Below are 21474 nucleotides of genomic sequence, written 5' to 3' on the forward strand. Positions count from 1 at the left end.
GGGAATCATGGAAAATTTCATAGAAAAAATATTTGGGTTGGGCTTTAACAACAAAAAATTTTTTTTTAACACCCTTATATTCTAACTTAGAATTGATACCTAAGTATCAGTTCCAAGCTAGAAGAGCAGTAAGGGCTTGGTAGTTGGGATTAAATGACTTGCCCAGAGTCACATAGCTAGGAAATGTTTGAGGCCACATTTAAATCTACCCCCCCCCCCCAGCCTTGTCTTCACATTTAGCTCTCTTTACACTGAGCCATCTAGCTACTAAGTTGGGCTTTAAAAGGGTGTATTGAAATTCATTTAATGAAAATTTGGAGGGGTGGGTGGCATTTCAGGACACAGAACAAGGAAAGCCTTGTAAGTTGGAAAGTATGGTATGTTGAAGTAGAGAACAGCCTATATGGTGTAGAGTGTGTGAATGGGCAGTTCTGACAAAACTGAAAATTAGGATAGTGTAAGACTGTAGAACCTTGAATACCAGAATAAGAAGTTTGAACTTTATTTAATGAAATGGCTTTTGTTGTTCAGTTGTTTTTCAGTTATGTCTGACTCTTTATGATTCCATTTGGGGTTTTCTTGGCCAAGATATTAGAGTAGTTTGTCATTGCCTTTTCCAGCTAATTTTATAGAGATGAGGAAACTGAGGTAAACAGAGTGAAGCGACTTTCCCAGGGTTACCCAGCCTAGTAAGTATCCAAGACTAGATTTGAACTGAGGGAAATGAGCCTTCTGGACTCCAGCACTCTGTCCCCTGTGCCAGTAGCTGACCCGATAGATAAAAAATAGTTACTTAACCAGAGTGACGTGACATTTTATAAACTAAATTATTCTATCAGCAGAAAGTAGAGGATGTATTAGAGTTGGCAAAACCTATAAGGCACCTTTTATATTAGGAAGGGGGATGGGTTTGAGATGTTAAGATCATGGAACTGATTTTGAGAGGTAAGAGAAAAGAACAAAATCAAAGATAGTCCTAAAGTCACGATCATGGGAGCCTAGACGAATGATGGTATATACACAGATGGAAATAACAAAATCAAAAGGAAGCTTTGGAGGAAAGAAAAGAGGCTTGGTTTTGGAAGTATGTTAACTTTGAGGTGCTGGTAAAACATTCAAATAGAAGTCTTCTATACATAGTTGAAGATTTATGGGTATGAAGTTTTGTAGAGCAGTTATGTGTTTGGGAGTCTTCTGTATGGAAATTGCCATGGAAGAGAGAAATGAAGATAGGTCCTTGGGACACCCATGTTAAGGGGTCATTTTATGTCTACTGAAGACTTCAGTTTGGGAGGCTCTGAAAGAGTGAGAGAGAAGTCTCCATTTGCATAACAAACGGAAGAACTACAGAGCCATTGTGCTGATTTGTATGCCTATGAAACCAGACAGTTGAAAATACTTCCACTTGAATTGTCTAGGAAGGTCCTAAAGATTACCTGGCAAGACAAGGAACTGAACACCGAGATCCTCTATAGAGTTGAACTGCCAAGCATTCAGTCTATTGCAGAAATAGCACAATTCTGATGGGCTAGCCAATGTGGTTTGATTGCCAAATGTTCATTTATCTAAAATGCTATTTTCCAGAGAATTTGCACATGGTAAGCACCCAGATGGTGATCAGAAAAAGCAGTATAAGGGCACTCTCAAGGTATCTCTGAAGATTTAGTATTGCCTGTGAGACATGACTGGCTCAAGAGTGCTCAGTATTGTTGTGCCCTCTTCAAAGGTGTTCTCCATGAGCAAAGCAGAATCATAGAAGCACAAAGGAAATACAAACTAGGCAAATCCAGAGCCACTTCCACCCAAATGTTCTAACACACCACTTGTGCCCAATTGGTGGAAGTGCCTTCTGAACTTGTATTGTTCTGATCAGCCACAATCAAACATGCCAATACCCCGACTCCAACATTGGGATGTCATTGGCATTTGAAAATGAAGGCTGAACAATGCCAAGAAAAAATATGGATCCTCATACTCTGGGGCCCCAATCTAGTGTCACCATGTCTTTACAAGTTTGTCACTTACTATTCCTCTTCTTTAAACTTTTTGCCTAATAGGACTAACATCATTTACATCCTATCCTTGCTTTCTTTTGTGGAATGTGCCATTCCCCTAACTTTGTCTTTTTAAAATTTCTAGTAGATAAGATTTAACTCAGATTCCACCTCTTCTCTGTAGGCCTTATCTGATCCCCAACCCTAAATGACCTTCTCTTACTTGGTTCATGGACTTTTTTTTTTTTTTTGGTTCAATTTAATTATTTTTTTCACAATTAGACATTTTCTCTCCTATTCCATCTTCCCCCAATTGAAAAACAGAAAGAAAAAACTAAAGCCCTCCTAAGAAATAAAAAAAATATTTATATATACATGTATATACATAATCAAGCAAGACATTCCTTAATTGATTTTATCTAAAAAAATACATCTAGTTCTAAATTTTGAGTCCTTCACTTCTGTGTCAGAAGGTAGATAATATATAGTTCATCTCTAGTCTTTTAGAATCATGGTTTTTCATCTCATTGATTGGGGTTCTGAAGGTTTTCAAAGTTATTTCTAATATTGTCCTCTTATAAATTGTTCTGGTCCTTTTTACTTCACTCTATATTAGTTTTACAGTTCTTCCCAGTTCTCTGTAACTATCAAATAAGATAGTATTTGTAAAGCACTTAGCACAGTGCATGGAGCACAGTACACCCTTATAAATGATGCTTATTCTCTTTCTCTTCCCTTTTCCCTGTTCGTTTTGTCATTTCTTTTGGTACAATGATTTTTCATTACATCAGATAGGAGAAATATATAGCACTTTGCAAACCTTAAAGTATTATAAGTGCAAGCTATTTTATTTTAAAATTTTTAACCCCTTACCTTCTATCTTAGAATCAATACTGTGTATAGGTTCTAAGGCAGAAGAACAATAAGGGCTAGGCAATGGAGGTTAAGCGACTTGCCCAGGGTCACATAGCTAGAAAGTATCTGAGGTCAGATTTGAACCTAGGACCTCCTGTCTCAAGGCTTGGCTCTCAATCCACTGAGCCACCTAGGCTACCCCCAATACTAGCTATTTTAGACCATAATTTATTTAGTTCTTCCTCAGTAAGTGGGTATCCCCTTAGTCCCTTAGTTTCTAGTTTTTTGCTGCCACAAAATGAGCTGCTCTCAATATTTTCGAAGATGTAGGTTCTTTTCCCCTCCTTGATTTCTTTGGAGATAGAACATGCCCAGTTCTGAATTGCTTTCCAGAATGGCCAGGACAATTCATAGCTACATCAGAAATGCATTAGTGTGCCTGTTTTCCTGGTGCCCCCTCCCCCACTTCCCGTTCCTTCTTTGCCGTATTTATTAATCTGTTGGATATGAAATGGAACCTAAGTAACAATTTACATTTCTCTAGTAATCTGAAAATATTTTTCATTTGATTATTGATAGATTAGATTTCTTCTTTTGGAAACTCCCTGTTCTTATCCATTGATCATTTATCTATTAGAGAATGGCATTTAGTTTCAAAATTTGAGACATTTCCTTCTCTACTTTGGGTATATGAGGCTTTTATTAGAAAAAAAATTGCTGCAAAGATTTTGTTTCCTGTTCCCTTCTATTTTTAATTGCATACATATTGTTTGTGCAAAAACTTTTAAATTTTATACATTAGAAATTATACATTTTATCTTCTGTGTGAACCATTTTAATTCCTTGTTTGATTATGAACTCTTCCCTCCTCCATAGACCACAAAAGTAATTTCTTCTTTGCCTCCTCTCTCTAATTTCTTTGTGATATCATCTTTTTTGTCTAAGACATATACTTGTTATATGGTATTAGAATGCTGGTCCATACCTGGAACAACTGGGGGTACAATGTATAGGGCAGTGGGCAAATAAGGCCTCAGATACTTTCTAGCTGTGACCCTATTTCACTTGAACTCTATTTGCTTCAGTTCCTTCATTTATAAAATGGGAATAATAATAGAACCTACCTCTGAGGGTTGTTGTGAGAGTAAAATGAGGTAATAATTGTAAAGCACTTTGCATAGTGCCTGGGACATAGAAATTCATGTATAATTTCAGTTGTTGACTTTACGAGAGGCATTTCTGAAGAAAAGCAAGATTTGTATATTAGCAATTATCCCATACATAACTTTCACCTTTGACCCAATGCAACTTTTTTTTTTTGGCCATTCTAAAACACTTTATGTAATAGTATGTATTTTTCCATGTTTTGTCTCTCATTTCCCCTATCATAATGTAAGTTCCATGAGAATACAGACCATATCTTGTCTAACTGCATCTTCCCCAGGGCTCTATGTGCCATTAGTGTTAAATAAGTGAATTTAATTTAGAGATGCAAAGTAACAATTGAAAACTTTTCACTAAAATATGACTCAGCTAATGAAGAATGAAAATGTCATCTAAAATAATAAATCTAAATAATAAAAAATGAAGAATAAAAATGCCATCGAAAACACTCGGTTCATTATATCCTACATATAATGTTTATATATTTTCTTTGCCTTTAGGAAATGAACAAATGAAAATAGAAAATTTTGAAGCAGCAGTGTCTTTCTATGGAAAAGCAATTGAATTAAATCCAGCCAATGCAGTGTATTTTTGCAACAGGTACTGACTACATTGTCAACTAGAATTGGGGCAGAAAGAAGCATATGTTTTGCATTCTGGTTAAAACAGTGAATGAACTTTATTGTAATCACCAAAGACCAAAAATAATTATCACATATACTTTCACTTATCTCATTTGAGCTTCCTAACTTAATGTTGAGGTAAATTATGTTAAATTACAGATGGAGAAAAAAGGAAAGCTCTTCTCCTGAGAAATAGTGGCTCAGTTTGTTTTGCTTTTATATCTCCATCACCTAACACATAGCTTTGCACATAGGATTGGATTAAGTAATTTGGTCAAGATCTTACAGCTGATTAAAATCAGAACTAGGATTTAACCTGAGTCACATATACAATGTTTAGTTGTCTTTTAGAATAACAGTAATATTGACCAAACTGAGTATTCTAAAGATGTTAGTAATTCTGTCATAATTAATCATGGGGGCATAGTAATAATCTTAAATTCTGAGTTTTGGTGTTTTGTAAAGTTTCTAGTGTAAGAATTCTTAACTTTTGTGGGTCCCAGTCCCTATACTAGACAGCCTGTCGACTTCTGTGTGTCTCTTCTCAGAATCATATTTTTGAATACATAAAATAAAACACATTGAATTACAAAGGAAGCCAGTTATATTAAAATACAGTTATCAAAATATAAAAAAAAAAACCAACTACAACCAATCCATGAACCCCACATTAAGAACTCCTATTGTAGAGGAAGGAACATCTTGTAGTAGTAGCCTGGTAATTAGTTCTGTTACCAAATGCAGCTAACAATAACTATCTTTTACTTTTCACTTTGGGACTTTGATTCCACTAAGACAGGTTTGATAAATGGGAGCAGATGTGGGTTCGGTGCCTATGTTCTCATGAGGTTGGCCACTTGACAAAAAAGGTCTGGAATCCAGACTGAGAACCTAGGGTACAAAGGATTAAGTACAGTCCATCCAACAAATTCAGAAGCTCCAAGTCAAAGTTTTTGGATCTGGGCTAGAGGCCCAATAGCAACCATAGGATATTAGCTTCCAAATCTTGAACTTGGGCCATAATATAGTCAATTAGGTGGCATAGTAGATAGAGCACTAATTTTAGGGTTGGGGAAACTTCACTTCACATCCTGTCCCAGATACTTACTATGAACTGTGTGAACCCTGGACAAGGCCCTTAACCTCATTCACTATCAATTTCTTCATCTCTAAAATGGTGATCATTTATTTCACTTCATTGGGTTGTTATGAAGATTAATTAAATCAGATAATTTATTAAATGCTTTCAAAAACTGTAAAGCGAGATGGGGATGGAGTTAGGGGCGGGGCAGAATACTTTATCCAGAGACTTCCCATTCCATGTTTCTTGTTAACAAATATTATAGCTCAGCCCTCCTACTCATTTCAGACTTAAATATCTCTGATTATTCACATCTCATGTTTCTCTTTTGGGGTATAGCTTTAAATAACACTCATTCAGATTTACTAAAATAGCTCTCTGCAGTTTCAAAGCATATTTCCTACAACAACCTTGAGAAGATAGATAGTTCTAGTGTTATTATGCCCATTTCATGGATGAGGAAACAGCTTCAGAGAAGCGTGGGACATTATCACCTTGTTGGTAAACTGGGTCTCAGACTCTAGTCTTCCAGACTCTAGTCTAGACTTTTTGTTTGTTTTTCACTGTACCACACCAGAGTGTAAGCTTTCTGAGAGCAAAGGTGTTTACATGGATCTGTTCATTCCCAGATATGGGTGCTGAGTTAAGTGTTTATCGAGAGAGTATTTGTGAGTCAGAGATGTTGAGATTAGTGATGTTAGGGAAATCATTGTAATAATACTAACTGACATTACTATAGGGCTTTAAGGTTTGCAAACACTTTATGTCCAAGGTCTCACCCAAGCCTTATAATAACTTTGTGAGGTAGGGAAATTCCATAGGCAGTATTCTCTGTTTTTACAAAGAACCCGTGCTGAATATAAGAAATTGTTTAATTCAGTAGCTTTAAATCACTTACAAAGATTCCTCTATAATAGTTTGATAAACTGTTTAACGGTGATTTAAATAAGATGTAATAATAATGAGAAATAGTATTAAGGGCTTCTGCAATGATGAAAGTGCCTGACCACTTTCCCTTTCCTTGCCACACACAATGTGACATGAAGAAACTGGGTTTCCTAGCTTAGTCTTGCAGGGTCCTAACAAAGTGAGCTGAGAAGGCAGGTGCTCTGGTCATAACCCCTGTTCCTGGAATTTAACTATTTCATCAATGTTCAAGACCACATGTTATGAAAATGGTTCTGAATACTTGGTCTTGTTAAGAATTTCTCTTGAATAATTGTCCAAAACATGTGAAACCTATTGTCATCTGGATAGCAGATGTCTCATGCCACATAGATGGGAAATGACTTATATAGGCCTCTGACTTCTATATTTTGTGCCCACAAAATAAAGTCAGATCTTTGGTTCTGGATGCTGGCCTAGTTCTTTTTATTTCTTTCAAGAATGCAAGTACCTCAAGGCTAGGAACTCTTTCCCTTTTTTGCCTTTATTGCCCTAGCATCTAACAATGTCTGGCACATAGTAGATGTTTTATAAATGCTTATTGAATTAAATTGGTTTGATGAAGAAACAAACTTGGGTATAATGGCTTATATAGTAAATTGTATATTATGTAATGTGTTATGTAAGTGACCTTGTCCAATTCTGCTGTAGGGTGAACCCTGGTCATCTCAAGAAGTGAGTAGATATATTGCCGGTTGGTTTCAGAGGTGATTGAGTTTTTTCCCCCTTGGTTTGTTAACTTCCTTTGCCGAAGCATTACCTTTCTCACTTTGCTTGTATCTTCCTCAGAGCTGCTGCTTACAGCAAACTTGGAAATTATGCAGGTGCCGTGAGAGACTGTGAAAGAGCCATTGGTATAGATCCTTATTACAGCAAAGCATATGGCAGAATGGGGTGAGTATTGGAAACATTCTTCCATCAGAAGGAAGGTCTATTTACTTGCTGAGGATAAGAATGAAGGTTTTAGCCTTGGTTGTGGGAGCATTGATTAATAGAATGGCTTTTACAGACTTAATCAAGTTAAAAACCTTCATACCATTACCTCATTCCTTTTTTTAAATCTCAGAACCTTGGAGATAACTCCTCTTGCAAAGATTATTTAATCCACAAGAGTAGATAGTTTTAAATTTTGCTATAGTTAGAAATAGATAAGGACTCCATGGAACACCCAGTATTCCACTTTCCATCTCCCTACACAGCTTAGAAGTATAGCCACACAAATATAGAAGATTCAAATTGAGAAGGATCCCTGAGATTATCTAGTCCGAGCCATTCATTCTACCGGTGGGGAAACTGAAGTCCATTGTCTAATGACCCACTCAAGATCACAGAGTAATGGAGCCAAGTTTATATCCAGGCCTCCTGGTAATTTCTCACTGCTTTAGACTATGCTGCCTCTCAAGTAACTAGATCAGGGGTCGGCAACCTTTTTGGCTGTGAGAGCCATAAATGCCACATTTTTTTTAAAACATTTATTAATATTTGTTTTTAACATGGTTACGTGATTCATGCTCCTACTTTCCCCTTCACCCCCTGCACTCCCCCCCCACCCACCCACCCATGGCCGGTGCACATTTCCACTGGTTTTATCATGTGTCATTGATCAAAACCTATTTCCAAATTGTTGGTAGTTGCATTGGTGTGGTAGTTTCGAGTCTACATCCCCAATCATGTCCACCCCAACCCATGTGTTCAAGCAGTTGTTTTTCTTATATGTTTCCTCTCCTGTGCCACATTTTTTAAAATGTAATTTCGTGAGAGCCGTATAGTGCTCACAGTGAGCGCTCCTGTAACAGCGCCTGAAAAAAAATGGACTTTATGGCTTCTGCAGAAAGAGCCACATGTTGCCGACCCCTGAACTAGATGCTAGGATAGGAGTCAGCATCCTTTGAAAAGTGTTGTGTCAGATGTCCCTTTTGGGGCTTAGTACATGGATGGCAGCGATGATTTCTGATTTTCTCTGTTGTGTATTTAGTAGGGACTGGAAGGAGTGACCACACTGCTTGCTTAACTCTGCCATCAAAAACCAGAGTGTGGCATTAGCAAATCTGCCTTTGTAAAAGTCACTAAATATTGATGCAAAAATCATAGATTGCCCACCATCTCCATGCTCTCCAGTTCCCTTATTACTGATTATTTATTATTTAATTTGCTCAAAGATAAAACTATTTTCTAATGTACTGTTCTTCACACAGGGAGATGTGAGAACTTGTCATTAATAGAACAGAACATTCATTGATAGGGCTGGATTTACACTGTGTCCTAATTGTAAGGCGAGGCTCCCTTGCTGCAATTAGTGTTGCTCATAATGTGAATGATTACCTCTGGCAGTAGAAGAGTGAAACTAATTGACACAAAATTAAAATCCACACCTATGTTTTAAAAAATGAAAAAAATTGCACTTCAGTTTGCACTCAGAATTTATCAGTTCGCTTTCTGGAATTGGCTAGCATTTTTCACCTGATTCCTTTGGAATTGTCTTGAATCATTGTTTTGATCAGAGGTAGCTAGTTCTTTCACAATTGGTCATTATAATATTACTGTTAATAACATAATGTTACTGTATACAGTGTTTTCCTAGTTCATTCACTTAACTTTGCCTCAGTTTATGTAAATCCAGTTTTTCTGAAACCATTCCCATTGTTATTTCTTATAGTGTGCAAGTATTTCATCAGTCATGTACCACAGCTTATTCAGCCATTCCCCAATTGATGAATATATCTCCACAGTTTTTATAAGCATTCTTTCCTTTTTTTTTTTTTAAAACCTTACCTTCTCTCTTAGATTCAGCATTATATTGGTTCTAAGACAAAAGAGTGGTAAGGGCTGGGCACTGGGAGTTAAGTGACTTGCCCAGGTCACATAGCTAGAAAGTATCTGAGGCCAAATTTGAACCCAGGACCTCCTGTTTCTAGGCTTGGCTCTTAATCCACTGAGCCACTTGTCGGCCTGCAAAATACCATCTCTCTCTCTCTCTCTCTCTCTCTCTCTCTCTCTCTCTCTCTCTCTCTCTCTCTCTTTCCCTTTTTAAAATTATAAATAGGGTTTGGACTTGCCCAAAGTCACACAGTTAGGAAATGTTTGAGGCCAGATTTGAACTCATGAAGATGATGAGTCTTCTTGACTCCAAGCCTGGCACTCTACCATGATGCCACCTAGCTGCACTACTCTTTTCTAATTAGTTAATGCATTTCCTGAAATGTAGAGTTTGGCTGAGTTAATGTAGGTGGGTTCTCATAAACGTTAAGGAGGCTGTTTTACCAGCTAAGTTGGGCCCGAAAAAACCATTCTTGGTATGAATCTTTATGTATGTAGAGACTGACAGGTGGAATTTTAACCTTTCATTTTTAAGAAGCACCTCTATTACATGAGTCCTTCTAGCCTCTGATGATAAGCTATCTTTTCTCCTTAAAAAAGCCTCTTCCCAGATTATCCCTTCCCAAAAGCACCTCCTGCCTACAAGAACAAATCTGGAAGCACCGATGCTCTCTCACCTTCCCTCATAGGTTTTATCAGAACCCCTTATCTTTTAAATATTTACTATTTTTTAATTCTTTTTTTCTTATTCCAAATTTCTTCCCCTCCAGTCCTTCCCCAACCCATTGAGAAGTCAAGCAATATATCAGATGCCCCAATGAAATCATATAAAACTCATTTCTATATTAGCTATGTTGGGGAAAAAAAGTGAAAAAAATTGCACTTCAGTTTGCTCTCAAAGTATTATGCTTACCTGTGGATATTTCCTTCAGGTTAGATCGTAAATACTTTAAAGTAAAGGACAGACAATGTGGAACTCAACTTTGTAACTTCCCCAGAGGGGGCACTTAATAAGTGTTGATACTGGGTGAATTGTGAGATGCTTAAGGCTAGCCTCTGGCAGCAGCAAGGTGGAGATTGGTGGGAGGAGGTGTAGCATAGGAGCTCTTTTTCTTAGACCTGATCAAAACTATTGACTTTCTTTCTTCCCCTGTTCAGCTTAGCACTTTCAAGTTTAAACAAGCACACAGAGGCTGTTGTGTACTATAAGAAGGCCCTGGAGTTGGACCCAGATAACGACACATACAAATCGAACCTTAAGATCGCAGAACAGAAAATGAAAGAAACACCCAGCCCTGTAAGTTCCTGGACTTTTTATCTGCTTCTGTGTGATCTTTGTGAAGATTTCATGGAGACTACTTCAGTATGAGAGAGGAAGACTTTTTATATTTATCCATTTGGAAAGATAAATAACAATGGACTTTTCCAGATGTGAGGTGATATCATAGATTAAAACACTTTATCTGGTTGCCTTTAAAGGCATCTTGTTGGTCCACTTGCCCTGACTATTTATTTAGCTTTTCACAGAATCCTAAAAATTTCATAGGTAAAGAACCTATCATTAAATTAAATCAATTAAATTTAATAAATTTAATAAACGAAATCAAGCCTATATAGTACCCAGCAAGGTTCTCTCCAGTCTCTGTTTGGATAACTGCATTAACTATGGATCACATTCCATTTTGAGATCGTTCCCATTATTAGGTTTTCCTCTATGTTGTGTTGGAAATCCACTCATTGCACTTTAGGACCATGAAGAACAAATAGAATCCCTTAGTCTTTTATAATATTTGACCATGGCAACCATCTCTCCCTTTCATTTCTCTACTCTAGGCTAAATAACCTTTGTTTCTTAACCAGCTCCCTATATGATGAAATTTTAGGTTCTCCTGACTGTCTTCCCCTTGAATGTGCTCCAAGGTCCCTCTTAAAATGGATGGGATAATACTAGATTTGAATGAAGTGCAACAGAGGGCCTCTCTTGAGAATCCCTTATGACTTCTCTCATTCTGTCTTTTGTACCTCTCAAGACATTGGAATTTGGGGTTGCTCTGTCAGGCTGATGTAGAATAGAATTTTTTTTTCCCCCTTTTCTTAAACCCTTACCTTCTGTCTTGGAGTCAATACTGTGTATTGGCTCCAAGGCAGAAGAGTGGTAAAGGGTAGGCAATGGGGGTCAAGTGACTTGCTGCCCAGGGTCACATGACTGGGAAGTGTCTGAGGCCAGATTTGAACCTAGGACCGCCTGTCTCTAGGCCTGGCTCTCAATCTACTGAGCTACCCCCCTGCCTTCTAGAAATAGAAAGCTATTTGTGTCTATAGTTGCCATCTAATAAAAAAGTCTGTTTCTGATCTTTGCAGACAGGAGGCACTGGCGGCTTTGACCTTGCTGGCTTGCTGAATAACCCAGGCTTCATGAGTATGGTAATGATCTCACTAGGCTGACAGATATAGATTTACTTACTCTTTACTTACTCTATAGACGGGGGAGTTTATACATTTTGTTATTTTATAAGTTGTGATTGTAAAAAACTGTATTGATAAGCTAGATATTTTATCCAATTATAGAGGATTTAACTATTGGTTGGCATTTCTTGTGGGTGTATGTGTGTACTGAACTTCCTTTTTCTCTCATTATTGATTAAAATAACAAAATGCTACTGTTTAACCCGTAAATTTATAGTGGGTGGTCAAGATGATTAGGGCAAGCCTTCTAACAATTGAACTATTTTCTTTAATAGGCATCAAATCTCATGAATAATCCTCAAGTACAGCAACTGTAAGTAATACTCTCTCGCCTGTTCTTTTGAAAGCCTTTTTAAGATCTTAAAGCTGGATGTGATCTTGGGAAATGTGACAGTTCATAGGCAGTTTTGTTATAGGAGAAGGTGGGAGAAATGGGCATACTGAAAAACTTGCTGAATCTCCAGGGAGCCTGCCAGGACTCCAGCAAGGGAGCCACTCAAACTAGGGAAAGAAAAGGATCCGAAAAGGATTAGCTTTAATTCTTTACCAAGTCTGTTGTAAGAGTCTGTCCTGCCAAAGTCCTGGAATCAGAGGGACCAGAGTTGGCCTATTTGTGAGTAATAAATCCTCTCCTTGCAGCATGTCTGGGATGATATCAGGTGGCCACAATCCTTTGGGAGCTGCCGGAGCCAGCCCTTCTCCAAATGACCTCGCCAGCCTCATCCAGGCGTAAGTTGATTTGCCTTTGTTAGGGGAGGAGGATGAAGCAGAGCCTTAAAAGTGGAAAAAAGCCACCTTGGATCAAGTCCATCCGTAGAGCAGGAGAAGCAGACGGAAAAGCAAGCGCCAACCAACCCCACATAATGAGACCAAATGTCCTTAATCTCCCACCAGTAGGCAGCCTTGGACTTCAGCCATGGCATTCCAGGTTCACTGAAGCCACTAACTAATGATGACCATGGGTCCTGTTCGGAGAAGGGTTCTGGGCTAGCTCCGTCACTTCACTTGTCATGCTGTTGAAGATGATGGTTTCCAAGCAGTCCTATCGGTTTATCCATAGCCAAAGAAGGGGTTAGTTTGGACACTCAAAAGACATGAACAAGCACCAGAGCACCGTTCTTCTTTCTCCTGAACTTGTTGGGTGGCTGGCCTAGAGAGACAATAGGAAGGAACATTATTGAGCAGCCTTTTGCTAAGCATGTTGTGAGACATTACGCTTGTAGTCCCCTCCTTTAGTTCCACTGCCACCCCCAAGACCTATGACCATTCATCTGGGCCTTTACAGTGAGTCCCCTACATCATCCTTCTGCCAGCTCTGATAGTAACATGCTTCCTTAATTAGATTTGATGAGATCTGTCTGTGGCTCTCATCATCTCAGAGCCCTCCAGTAGCTTCTTAGTGCATACTAACTAAAGTTCAGACTTTATTTAGTCTGGTTTTCCAGCTTCCCTCATAATCCACCCTTTTTTCCATGGACCACCAAGCTGCGGCCAACCTAAATTATTCAGTCTTTTGTACACATATGCTCATTCCACACCTTCTTTGACTTATCTATGCCAAGAATGTATTCTTGCTTCTGCCTTTGGGTCTCTATCTTTTGAAGCACTCCTCAGATACTACCTATAGCAAGCCAGCTTGATTCCTTCCCTCCCCATCTCCACCAATTAGTGATGACCTTTCACCCTGGGACCTTTCATAGTGTGCTGCTAGTACCTTTTTTTTTTTTTAAACACATATGTTATGTTGTATATAACTATCTGTGGCATAACATCCTAAATTTTGTAACAGCAAGGAAATCTCTTATTTGAATTTTAGGGATAGGGAAATATACTGAAATAACTATAATATGAGTTAGAAGCTGTAAAAGATTTTCTTTGAAGTTGATTTGGGAAAAATTTTGCCCTTGACTCATTTATTATACTCTATAAGTAAAGTATTTTCTCTCTGTCTTTCTGATTTTCTCTTTCTCTGTTTTTGCTTTTGGCTCTCTTTGCCTTGGTTCTTCTCTACCTCTGTATTTCTGGCTCAACACAGTTTGGCAATCTGCCCTGCTGTGATTGTGGTCTTAAGCCATAACAAGGTAAACACTACTACCATATGTAAATATACTTACCTTCTTTCCCTGCTTTTCCTTAGACCCTTTCTTTCAGTCTTTCAGTCATATCTAACTCTTTGTGACCCTATAGGATGTTTTCTTGGCAAAGATACTAGAGTGGTTTGCCATTTCCTTCTTCAGCTCATTTTATAGATTAGGAAACCGAGGCAAATAACTTTAGTGACTTATCCAGGGTCACAGTTAGTGTTTGAGTCTGGATTTGAACTCAGGCCTTCTTGGCTCTAGGCCCAGTGCTCTATCCACTCAATCATTTAGGTGCCTCACAGCCTTTATACTGCAAGTGTATTTTCCCCAGGAAATGGGAAAATTTCATAGTCCTAAGAGGAAAGGAATAACTAGAGTTACATTTAGCTCACCAAAGGGGCTTCAAGCATTCTAATTGGCTCATGAGCTTCCTAAAACTATTCTGATTAGTTTTCTCCATCCTCCCCAACTCTTTTCCAGTTTTCCCTTATGCCCCTGGGAGTCTTATTCCCACTTGGTCATAATTGAGAATAGCAGCCATCTGTCTCCCCCAAAGACTTTTGCCAATTTGGAATTGGCTTGTTCAGGTACTTTAAGCAAAATTTATCTGTCTGGTTGTCATCTCAGACTCATCCTCAGGAAATTAGAAAGCTTCTTCTGTAGTAGCTATTTGGTACCTCAGCCATATCTTCACACTTCTTTTTCAAGTAATTGCCTTCATTATAGGGAATAGTATTATATGACCCAGGACACAACATTAAAAGGACAGATAACATAATGAGAGGACACAAGACGTCACCCACACATACCTTTGTTAGATAACACAAGTCCATAAAATAGGTACAGAATGCTACATGATGATGTTCAAGAAAGGAAGTTAAGATTAGAGTAGTTGGAGGAGGAGGCTCAATGATTGGGAGAGGTGACAGACATTTGATGTGTATCTTTGTTAGGTAGGATTTTAATAGCAGTGATAGTGTGAAAGACATTCTAGGTGACTAGTTTTGTGTGAGGAAAGGCAAATACATGGGGCAAGTGGAAGATGGCAGGAGTCGTCTTTGGCATGAGTTTAGAGTACATGATTATGTGATAGTATAGAACAGATATAAAAACATTAGTGGTATTATTGTGGAGGGTTTTGAATACCGAAGATTTATTTGATAAATATTGGGGAGATAAATCAAAGGGCTGCAGGGAAATGTACAAGAAAGAAAGTTAGTATTGTGGTTAAGACTTTGCAGTATTAGTATTCTAGCATACTAATGTTGTGGTTGTGAGAAAGATAGGATTTAGTAACTCTGATCCTTATCTGAAAATGTTGGAAACCCAATAGTTAGTTACCACTGAGTTTTAGAATATTTGTTAGAGAAAAAGAGGACAGCAGATTTTAAATAAATTAGAGAAAGGGTAAATAGAATCCTATGGACTAAACAGGAGAAGTCAATCCAGAACGAATGGGAAGAGCTCAACCATGTGATTCTGAAGACACAAAGAGAAACTATTTTAAATGAAGAGAACAAGGGGAGACTGTTTAAGAGACCACTGTGGATGCACAGGGAACTCACCAACCAACTTAGTTTTAAAAGCTGTTCCATGTACAATCAAAGAAAGCAAAGGGGATGGGTCAAGGAGGATGACTACACAAGTGTGGCATGGTCTTGGTGTAGTGACAGCAGTGCTAACATTCTGAACAAGGTGAAGCTGACAAGGAACACAAGGCAACTATAAGGGTGATTTTCTAAAGTTATTTTGGGGGAGAGAAGAGGATCAGAGGAAGAAAAGGAGCACATGGCACTCAGAGGAGATGAAATGGTAGTGGACAAAAACATAGAGAAGGCAGGGCTGCTCAACTATTTTGCTTCTTTTTTTTGTTTTGTTTTGTTTTTTTGTGTTTTTTTGCCAAGGAGGATGATCTTTGTATGGAAAGGAACAGAACAAAATGGAAAATAGGGAGTTGATACCGCATTCGATGAATGATGAGTTCAAGTCACGTGATCCAAGTTGACTTCATTCTGGGGAATTAAAAGACCTGGTGATTACACTCTTATGACCTTTGAAAAAGCTACTGTAGGCCTGGATAAATGAAAATACTGTCCTGATTTTCAAAAATGGGAAATTGCAGGCCAGTGGATTTGACTTCACTTCCTAGCAAACACATTAGTAATAAAGAGATGGTTAATGAACATCTAGGAAAGGAAATGGTGGTGAGAGCCATCTTGGCTTTAATAGGAAGAGGTCAGGGAAATAAGTAGAGTTTATCTAGATTTTAGCAAAACATTAGACATCTTCTCTCCTGCTGTGCTCCTGGAAAAGGTGGAGATATGAGATACAGACAATAGTATGCTCCCTGGATTCAAACCTGTTGGCTGGTCAGACCTAAGGAGACCCATTAATGGTTCAATGCTAATTTGAATGGAAGCCTTCAGAGGAGTTTCCCAGAGACCTGTGCTGTTTAACACTTTCATCAGCAATTTAGATAAAAGCATAGATGACAGATTTAGAAGTTTCACAAAGTTTCAAAGGAAAACTTAAGAAATTGAGTGTCTGTGAGAATTCAAAAAGATCTTGACAAGCCCAAACAAATCTAATGAAATAATTTAATCCACATACAGTAGTTATTCATTTTGGTTCAGAATATCAGCTTCACAAGTATAAGATGAGTGGGTCATGATTAGCCAGCAGCCTGAAAAGAATCTGAGTGTTTTAGTGGACTTCAAACTCAGTAGAAGGCCATAATGATAACTGTGTCCAAGAAAGAAAGCTTAATGCCATCTTAGGCTGCATACTAACCAGGAAGGAATAAGAAAGTGAGTCATGCTGTTTTCTGCACTGGTCCAACCACATCTGAAATTTTGTGTCCAGTTCTAGACATCTTATTTTAGGAAGGAGGTTGATAAAATTGTGTTTGTCTAGAGGAAGGCAACAAGTGGTAAAGGGCCTCGTGTTCAGATCCTTTGACGATCCATTGAAGGAACTGGGTTGTTCAGCCTAGTGAAGGGAGGGGAGGAGAAAGGATTTGGAGCATAGTAGTTGTCTGCAAATATTACAAAAGTCAGTCCTGGAAGAAGGATTGGACTTACTTGGTTTGATCTCAGAAGGCAGAATTGCGTGAAAGTTACTAAGGAACAAATTTTAGACTTGAAAACCTTTCCAAGAATTCAGAAGTGGAATGAGCAGAGGTATTGGTTTCTTTTTCAACTGAGCTCACCAGACAAAGCCTGGATGATCACATGTCAGGTATATTATGGAAAGTATTTTCTTTCAGATGGGGTTATATTAGGTGGTCAGAGAGTTCCCTTCCAATTCTGGAATTCAGTGATTTTATATTGTATCTGGACATTTTAAAGAAGGCAATCAAAGATAACAGGAGAGTTATGAGCATTGTTGACTAGAAAGATGATACTACCAATGACAGAAATAATAGAGTGAATACTAATTCACAAGTTTGATTCTCAAAACTTAGAAATCCAGTTTCCTGCTATTTTTTTTCCTTTGGGACAGTGAACTTTCCTTTTTTCATCTCCTTTCTGGTTGCATTGTTTTTTTTGTAGATTTCTAATTGCACATGTTTGGTTTTTTTCTTCAGAGGCCAGCAGTTTGCTCAGCAGATGCAACAACAAAATCCAGAGTTGATAGAACAGCTCAGAAGCCAGATTCGGAGTCGGACCCCCAGTGCCAGCAATGATGATCAGCAGGAATGAAAAGCAAAGGTAAATTTGGAGCCTGAGGAAGTGACATGGCATAGTGGGGAAAGGACGACTTAGTTGAATCAGAAGAGTTTGATTCTGGTCCCCATTTCAGCTCTATATGACCATCAAAGGCAGTTCACAGAACCTCATAGTTTGGAGAGGGGCATCTGTGAACTTGTTGTCTAATTCAGTCTTCCATCCAGTGCAGAAAACCCCCTTTTAATATCTATGATAAGTAGTTTCCATTCTTCGCCTTATGAGGAGGAAGCCAGTAACATTTTTGAATAGTTCTAATTGTTCTCCCTCTAATAGTAGTGGCTTACAATTACCATCAGTAGTGGTTTTTTGCGATTTGAAATGGGCTGTTCTCAATAATCATAGGGGTAAGTATTGTGTTATATTTTTCCCATTTATTGAGAAGGAAAGGTGAGATGACTGGTCCACAGTTGCCTATCTAATAATATTAGCTAACTTAGAAAGCTTTAATATTTGTAAAGACTTTCTCATACTCCATCAACCAAATATGCAACTACTCCATGAATTACTTTTTTGGATAAAAAAAAATTCCTTACTTGTTGGCTCATCTTCTGGTCAGGCACATCTGTATAAGTAGCTAAATGTGTCCTCAGCAGCAGAAGAGAACCTCCAGTGGCAGAGCCTTCAAGAACTTAAGAGTTACATCTTTATCATAAAGAGACTTGGGAATGGGGCTTGACAAAGGTCTCCTTATCTTTTTTTTTTTTTTTTTTTAATTTTTTAAACCCTTAACTTCTGTGTATTGGCTCCTAGGTGGAAGAGTGGTAAGGGTGGGCAATGGGGGTCAAGTGACTTGCCCAGGGTCACACAGCTGGGAAGTGTCTGAGGCCGGATTTGAACTTAGGACCTCCCGTCTCTAGGCCTGACTCTCAATCCACTGAGCTACCCAGCTGCCCCCTCTCCTTATCTCTTAATAAGGGATAACATAAGGGAAAGTGGCATCATGTGCATGAATACAGCTTGAATTCTTTAGAATTAAAGCAACAAAAATATTCAAGGTATTGCTATTTGGATTTAGATGAGTGCCTGCCTAGATTCCCAAGTGGAGTCTTCCTAGCATAGTCATTGATGACATCTTTTCTTAAAGGTATCTAGGGAATTTTATGGATATTGTTTGTAATGGACTTTATACACTATTGGATAGTGCCAGTTTCTCATCATTGCCTCTGCTTAAATTTAAAAAATCTGTGCAAGTTAAAGGATTCAAGAGATAGACTTGGGGTTCTTAGTGGACCAGCTATAATATAAGATCCAGTACAATTCAGAACTATGGCAGCCCAAAAAAGTTCAAATGGAGGCTGAATCAGTTCAGGCCTGAGTTTGAAATGAAATGAGGGAGGCGTGATAAAGCCCTCTATGCTTTTGCTTTACAAAAACCATATCTAGAGGCAGCTAGGTGGCTCATTGAGAGCCAGGCCCAGAGACTGGAGGTCCTGGATCCAGACACTTCTAGCTGTGTGACCCTAGGCAAGTCACTTAACCGCCATTACTCTTTCTGCTTTAGAACCAATACTTAATATTATGGGTCTACCACCTGTCAGTTGTATGCCTTGGACAAATTACTTCCCAGTCTCAATATACTCCTCTGTAAAACTGGAATATACAAACCTATCTCACAAGGTAGTTGTTAGATTCAGATTAGATAATGAATATGAAATTTCTTCAAGCTTAAAGTGTTCAGTCTTAATTGTTAGGCTGTTATGGTGGAAGACTGAGTTCCATTTTCAGATAAAGGTTCTACTAGGTGATCTCAGAGGATCTTTCCTACTCTGTGGTTCTGTAATTCAGAATATGTTTTTGCTTTGAGGGTCAGAGGATATTTCTCATTCCTAGACCTCTCTCAGGGCTTGGCATGATGTCTAATTTAATGAAATCTAATTGGATGGGATTAAATTGCTGTGATTCTCATTGGCTTTTTGTTCTCTTAACAGCAGCACCATTGAGAATTGAGTCCTTCAATGTACAGACTGGAAGCCATGTGTTCTGCCATTTCTCCAGTTGGAATTTCCATGAGAGAAAAAGAAAAAAAATTATTGGACCTGCATGTTAAGATGGATTCTTATTTTCCTTTTCTTTCCCTCTCCTCCTTCCCTCCGTTCCCCAGACTCTTTTTTTTTTTTTTTCCTGAAAAAGAGCCAGCAAGCTGTAAACACAAACCAGCATCCACCCTCTTTCTAGCTCTCAGAAAGTCAGTTACTGAAGTATTTTTTACAGTGGGGCCTCTGGGTGGTTCGCAGCCCCATTTACAAGATGTTTCAAGTTTTCTGTTAAGAAGCCTCCACCATCTTGTGTTTGTGGGCCATATACACTGGCTACTTGGGTCTTTGAGGGTTGTGTTCATCTCCTCTTTATTTTTTTAAAGAGGAAAAAAGTATTTTCTTTCATGATTAGAAGTCAGTTTCTAAACACAAACATCCTCTCAGGTTCCCTGGTGTTCCCAGTGCTCCTCCAGCTGAGTGTCCTGCTCTAATAATGCTCACTGCCATTTACAATCTGGGGCGTAAAGATAGCATCAGTGCAGTTTGGATTATCTTGTGTGCATGGGAAAAAGTTCAGTTGTGGATATGTATAGAAGAAGCTTTTGTTAATCTGAACCTTTGAGGGGGAGGGGGCAGTCTTATTGGGGTGCGTAAGACCAGTTTCTGTGACTTTCTTCAAATTGAACATTTTGATAGGAACATGTTTTTTTCCTCAGATCCTTTTTTGCCAGTGATCTCACAAACATCTAGTCACATAATCATGATTTAGACCTGGTGCCCACTTGTTCCCCATTTACCAGGTGGAGAGACTTGAGCTTCATGCATCAGTCTTATCACCCATCCATTGCCCTTCTCACTGTCCCTGTGCACACAAGTGATAGTGGGCACTTGGGTTTCTACTGGAGAGGAGCATTTGTACAAGATGCACAAGTGCATCTTGCACTCCCCTACTGTGCAAGAAGGGGACAGATAAAGGGACAACAGAGCCAGAAACCTGCATGGATCAGCTACTGGCCTTGTGAAGGTGGCAAACAGCAGCATTTCTTGGGACCTTGCCAGGGAGGGGAGGCTGCGGTTGTCCGTGTAGCAGTGGAATGCTCTTCCATGCTCAGCAGTAGTTTGGATACCTCATTGAAATCCTGGAGGCCTCCACTCACCATGATCACATAGTTTTTGGTAAGTCGTGAGGGGAGAGAAGAGAAGACGAAGGAAAGCTATATATGAGTCATGAAACTTGGGATCTGGGCAAGTTGACGACAATGTCTGAGTCTTGTGTCAGATAACTGAAAGAAAGGCTCCATAGTTAGAAAGGGCAGATGACCCCCTGTTGCTTTCAGAAATCCTTTTGGGGAGATAGATGAGCTTTTGAGTGTTCTAGATGACTAGCAGGAAACAAAATGGTGATCACCTGTAATCCATCATCACCCACAATGTTTTTAACTCTTCAGTTTTAACTGTGGTGAAGAATGTAACGTGTGGGGAATAAATATACATTGTGACCTTTTTATTTGTCTTTACTTCAGTCCTTCTGTCATCACTCTCAAGCGCCATCGATCCAGAAGGCTGGGCCCAGGGCTCAGGCTTCTGTTTGGTTTGATTTGATTTAGTTTCTCTGTGCAGAGCCAGCCAGCTTCAGGAGTTGTGCTGGTGGCCCAGAAAAATGTAAGCCTTGGTAGCTATTTTCTTTTCCCTCCATAGGGTCATTGCACACATAGAACAGTCAAACAAAGGAGCCATAGTACCA

General features: G+C 38.7%; 1 protein-coding gene across 3 annotated transcripts in view; it reads left to right on the plus strand.

Annotated features, from left to right (window-relative positions):
* Window positions 1-21247, plus strand: part of SGTA (small glutamine rich tetratricopeptide repeat co-chaperone alpha) — a 47134-nt gene extending 25887 nt beyond the window's left edge. For 2 of the 3 annotated variants that reach the window (XM_044671915.1, XM_044671923.1), the window contains exons 5-12: window positions 4514-4613; window positions 7452-7556; window positions 10638-10776; window positions 11841-11903; window positions 12221-12258; window positions 12585-12674; window positions 17613-17736; window positions 19683-21247. In XM_044671915.1, coding sequence (XP_044527850.1) covers window positions 4514-4613; window positions 7452-7556; window positions 10638-10776; window positions 11841-11903; window positions 12221-12258; window positions 12585-12674; window positions 17613-17727 — 650 coding nt within the window. In that variant the 3' untranslated portion in view covers window positions 17728-17736; window positions 19683-21247. The remainder of the gene's footprint in view (window positions 1-4513; window positions 4614-7451; window positions 7557-10637; window positions 10777-11840; window positions 11904-12220; window positions 12259-12584; window positions 12675-17612; window positions 17737-19682) is intronic. The other variant, XM_044671930.1, reaches the window with a different exon arrangement.
* Window positions 21248-21474: the final 227 nt, after the last annotated feature.

Source organism: Gracilinanus agilis, chromosome 1, assembly GCF_016433145.1.
Source record: "Gracilinanus agilis isolate LMUSP501 chromosome 1, AgileGrace, whole genome shotgun sequence".
NCBI lineage: Eukaryota > Metazoa > Chordata > Mammalia > Didelphimorphia > Didelphidae > Gracilinanus > Gracilinanus agilis.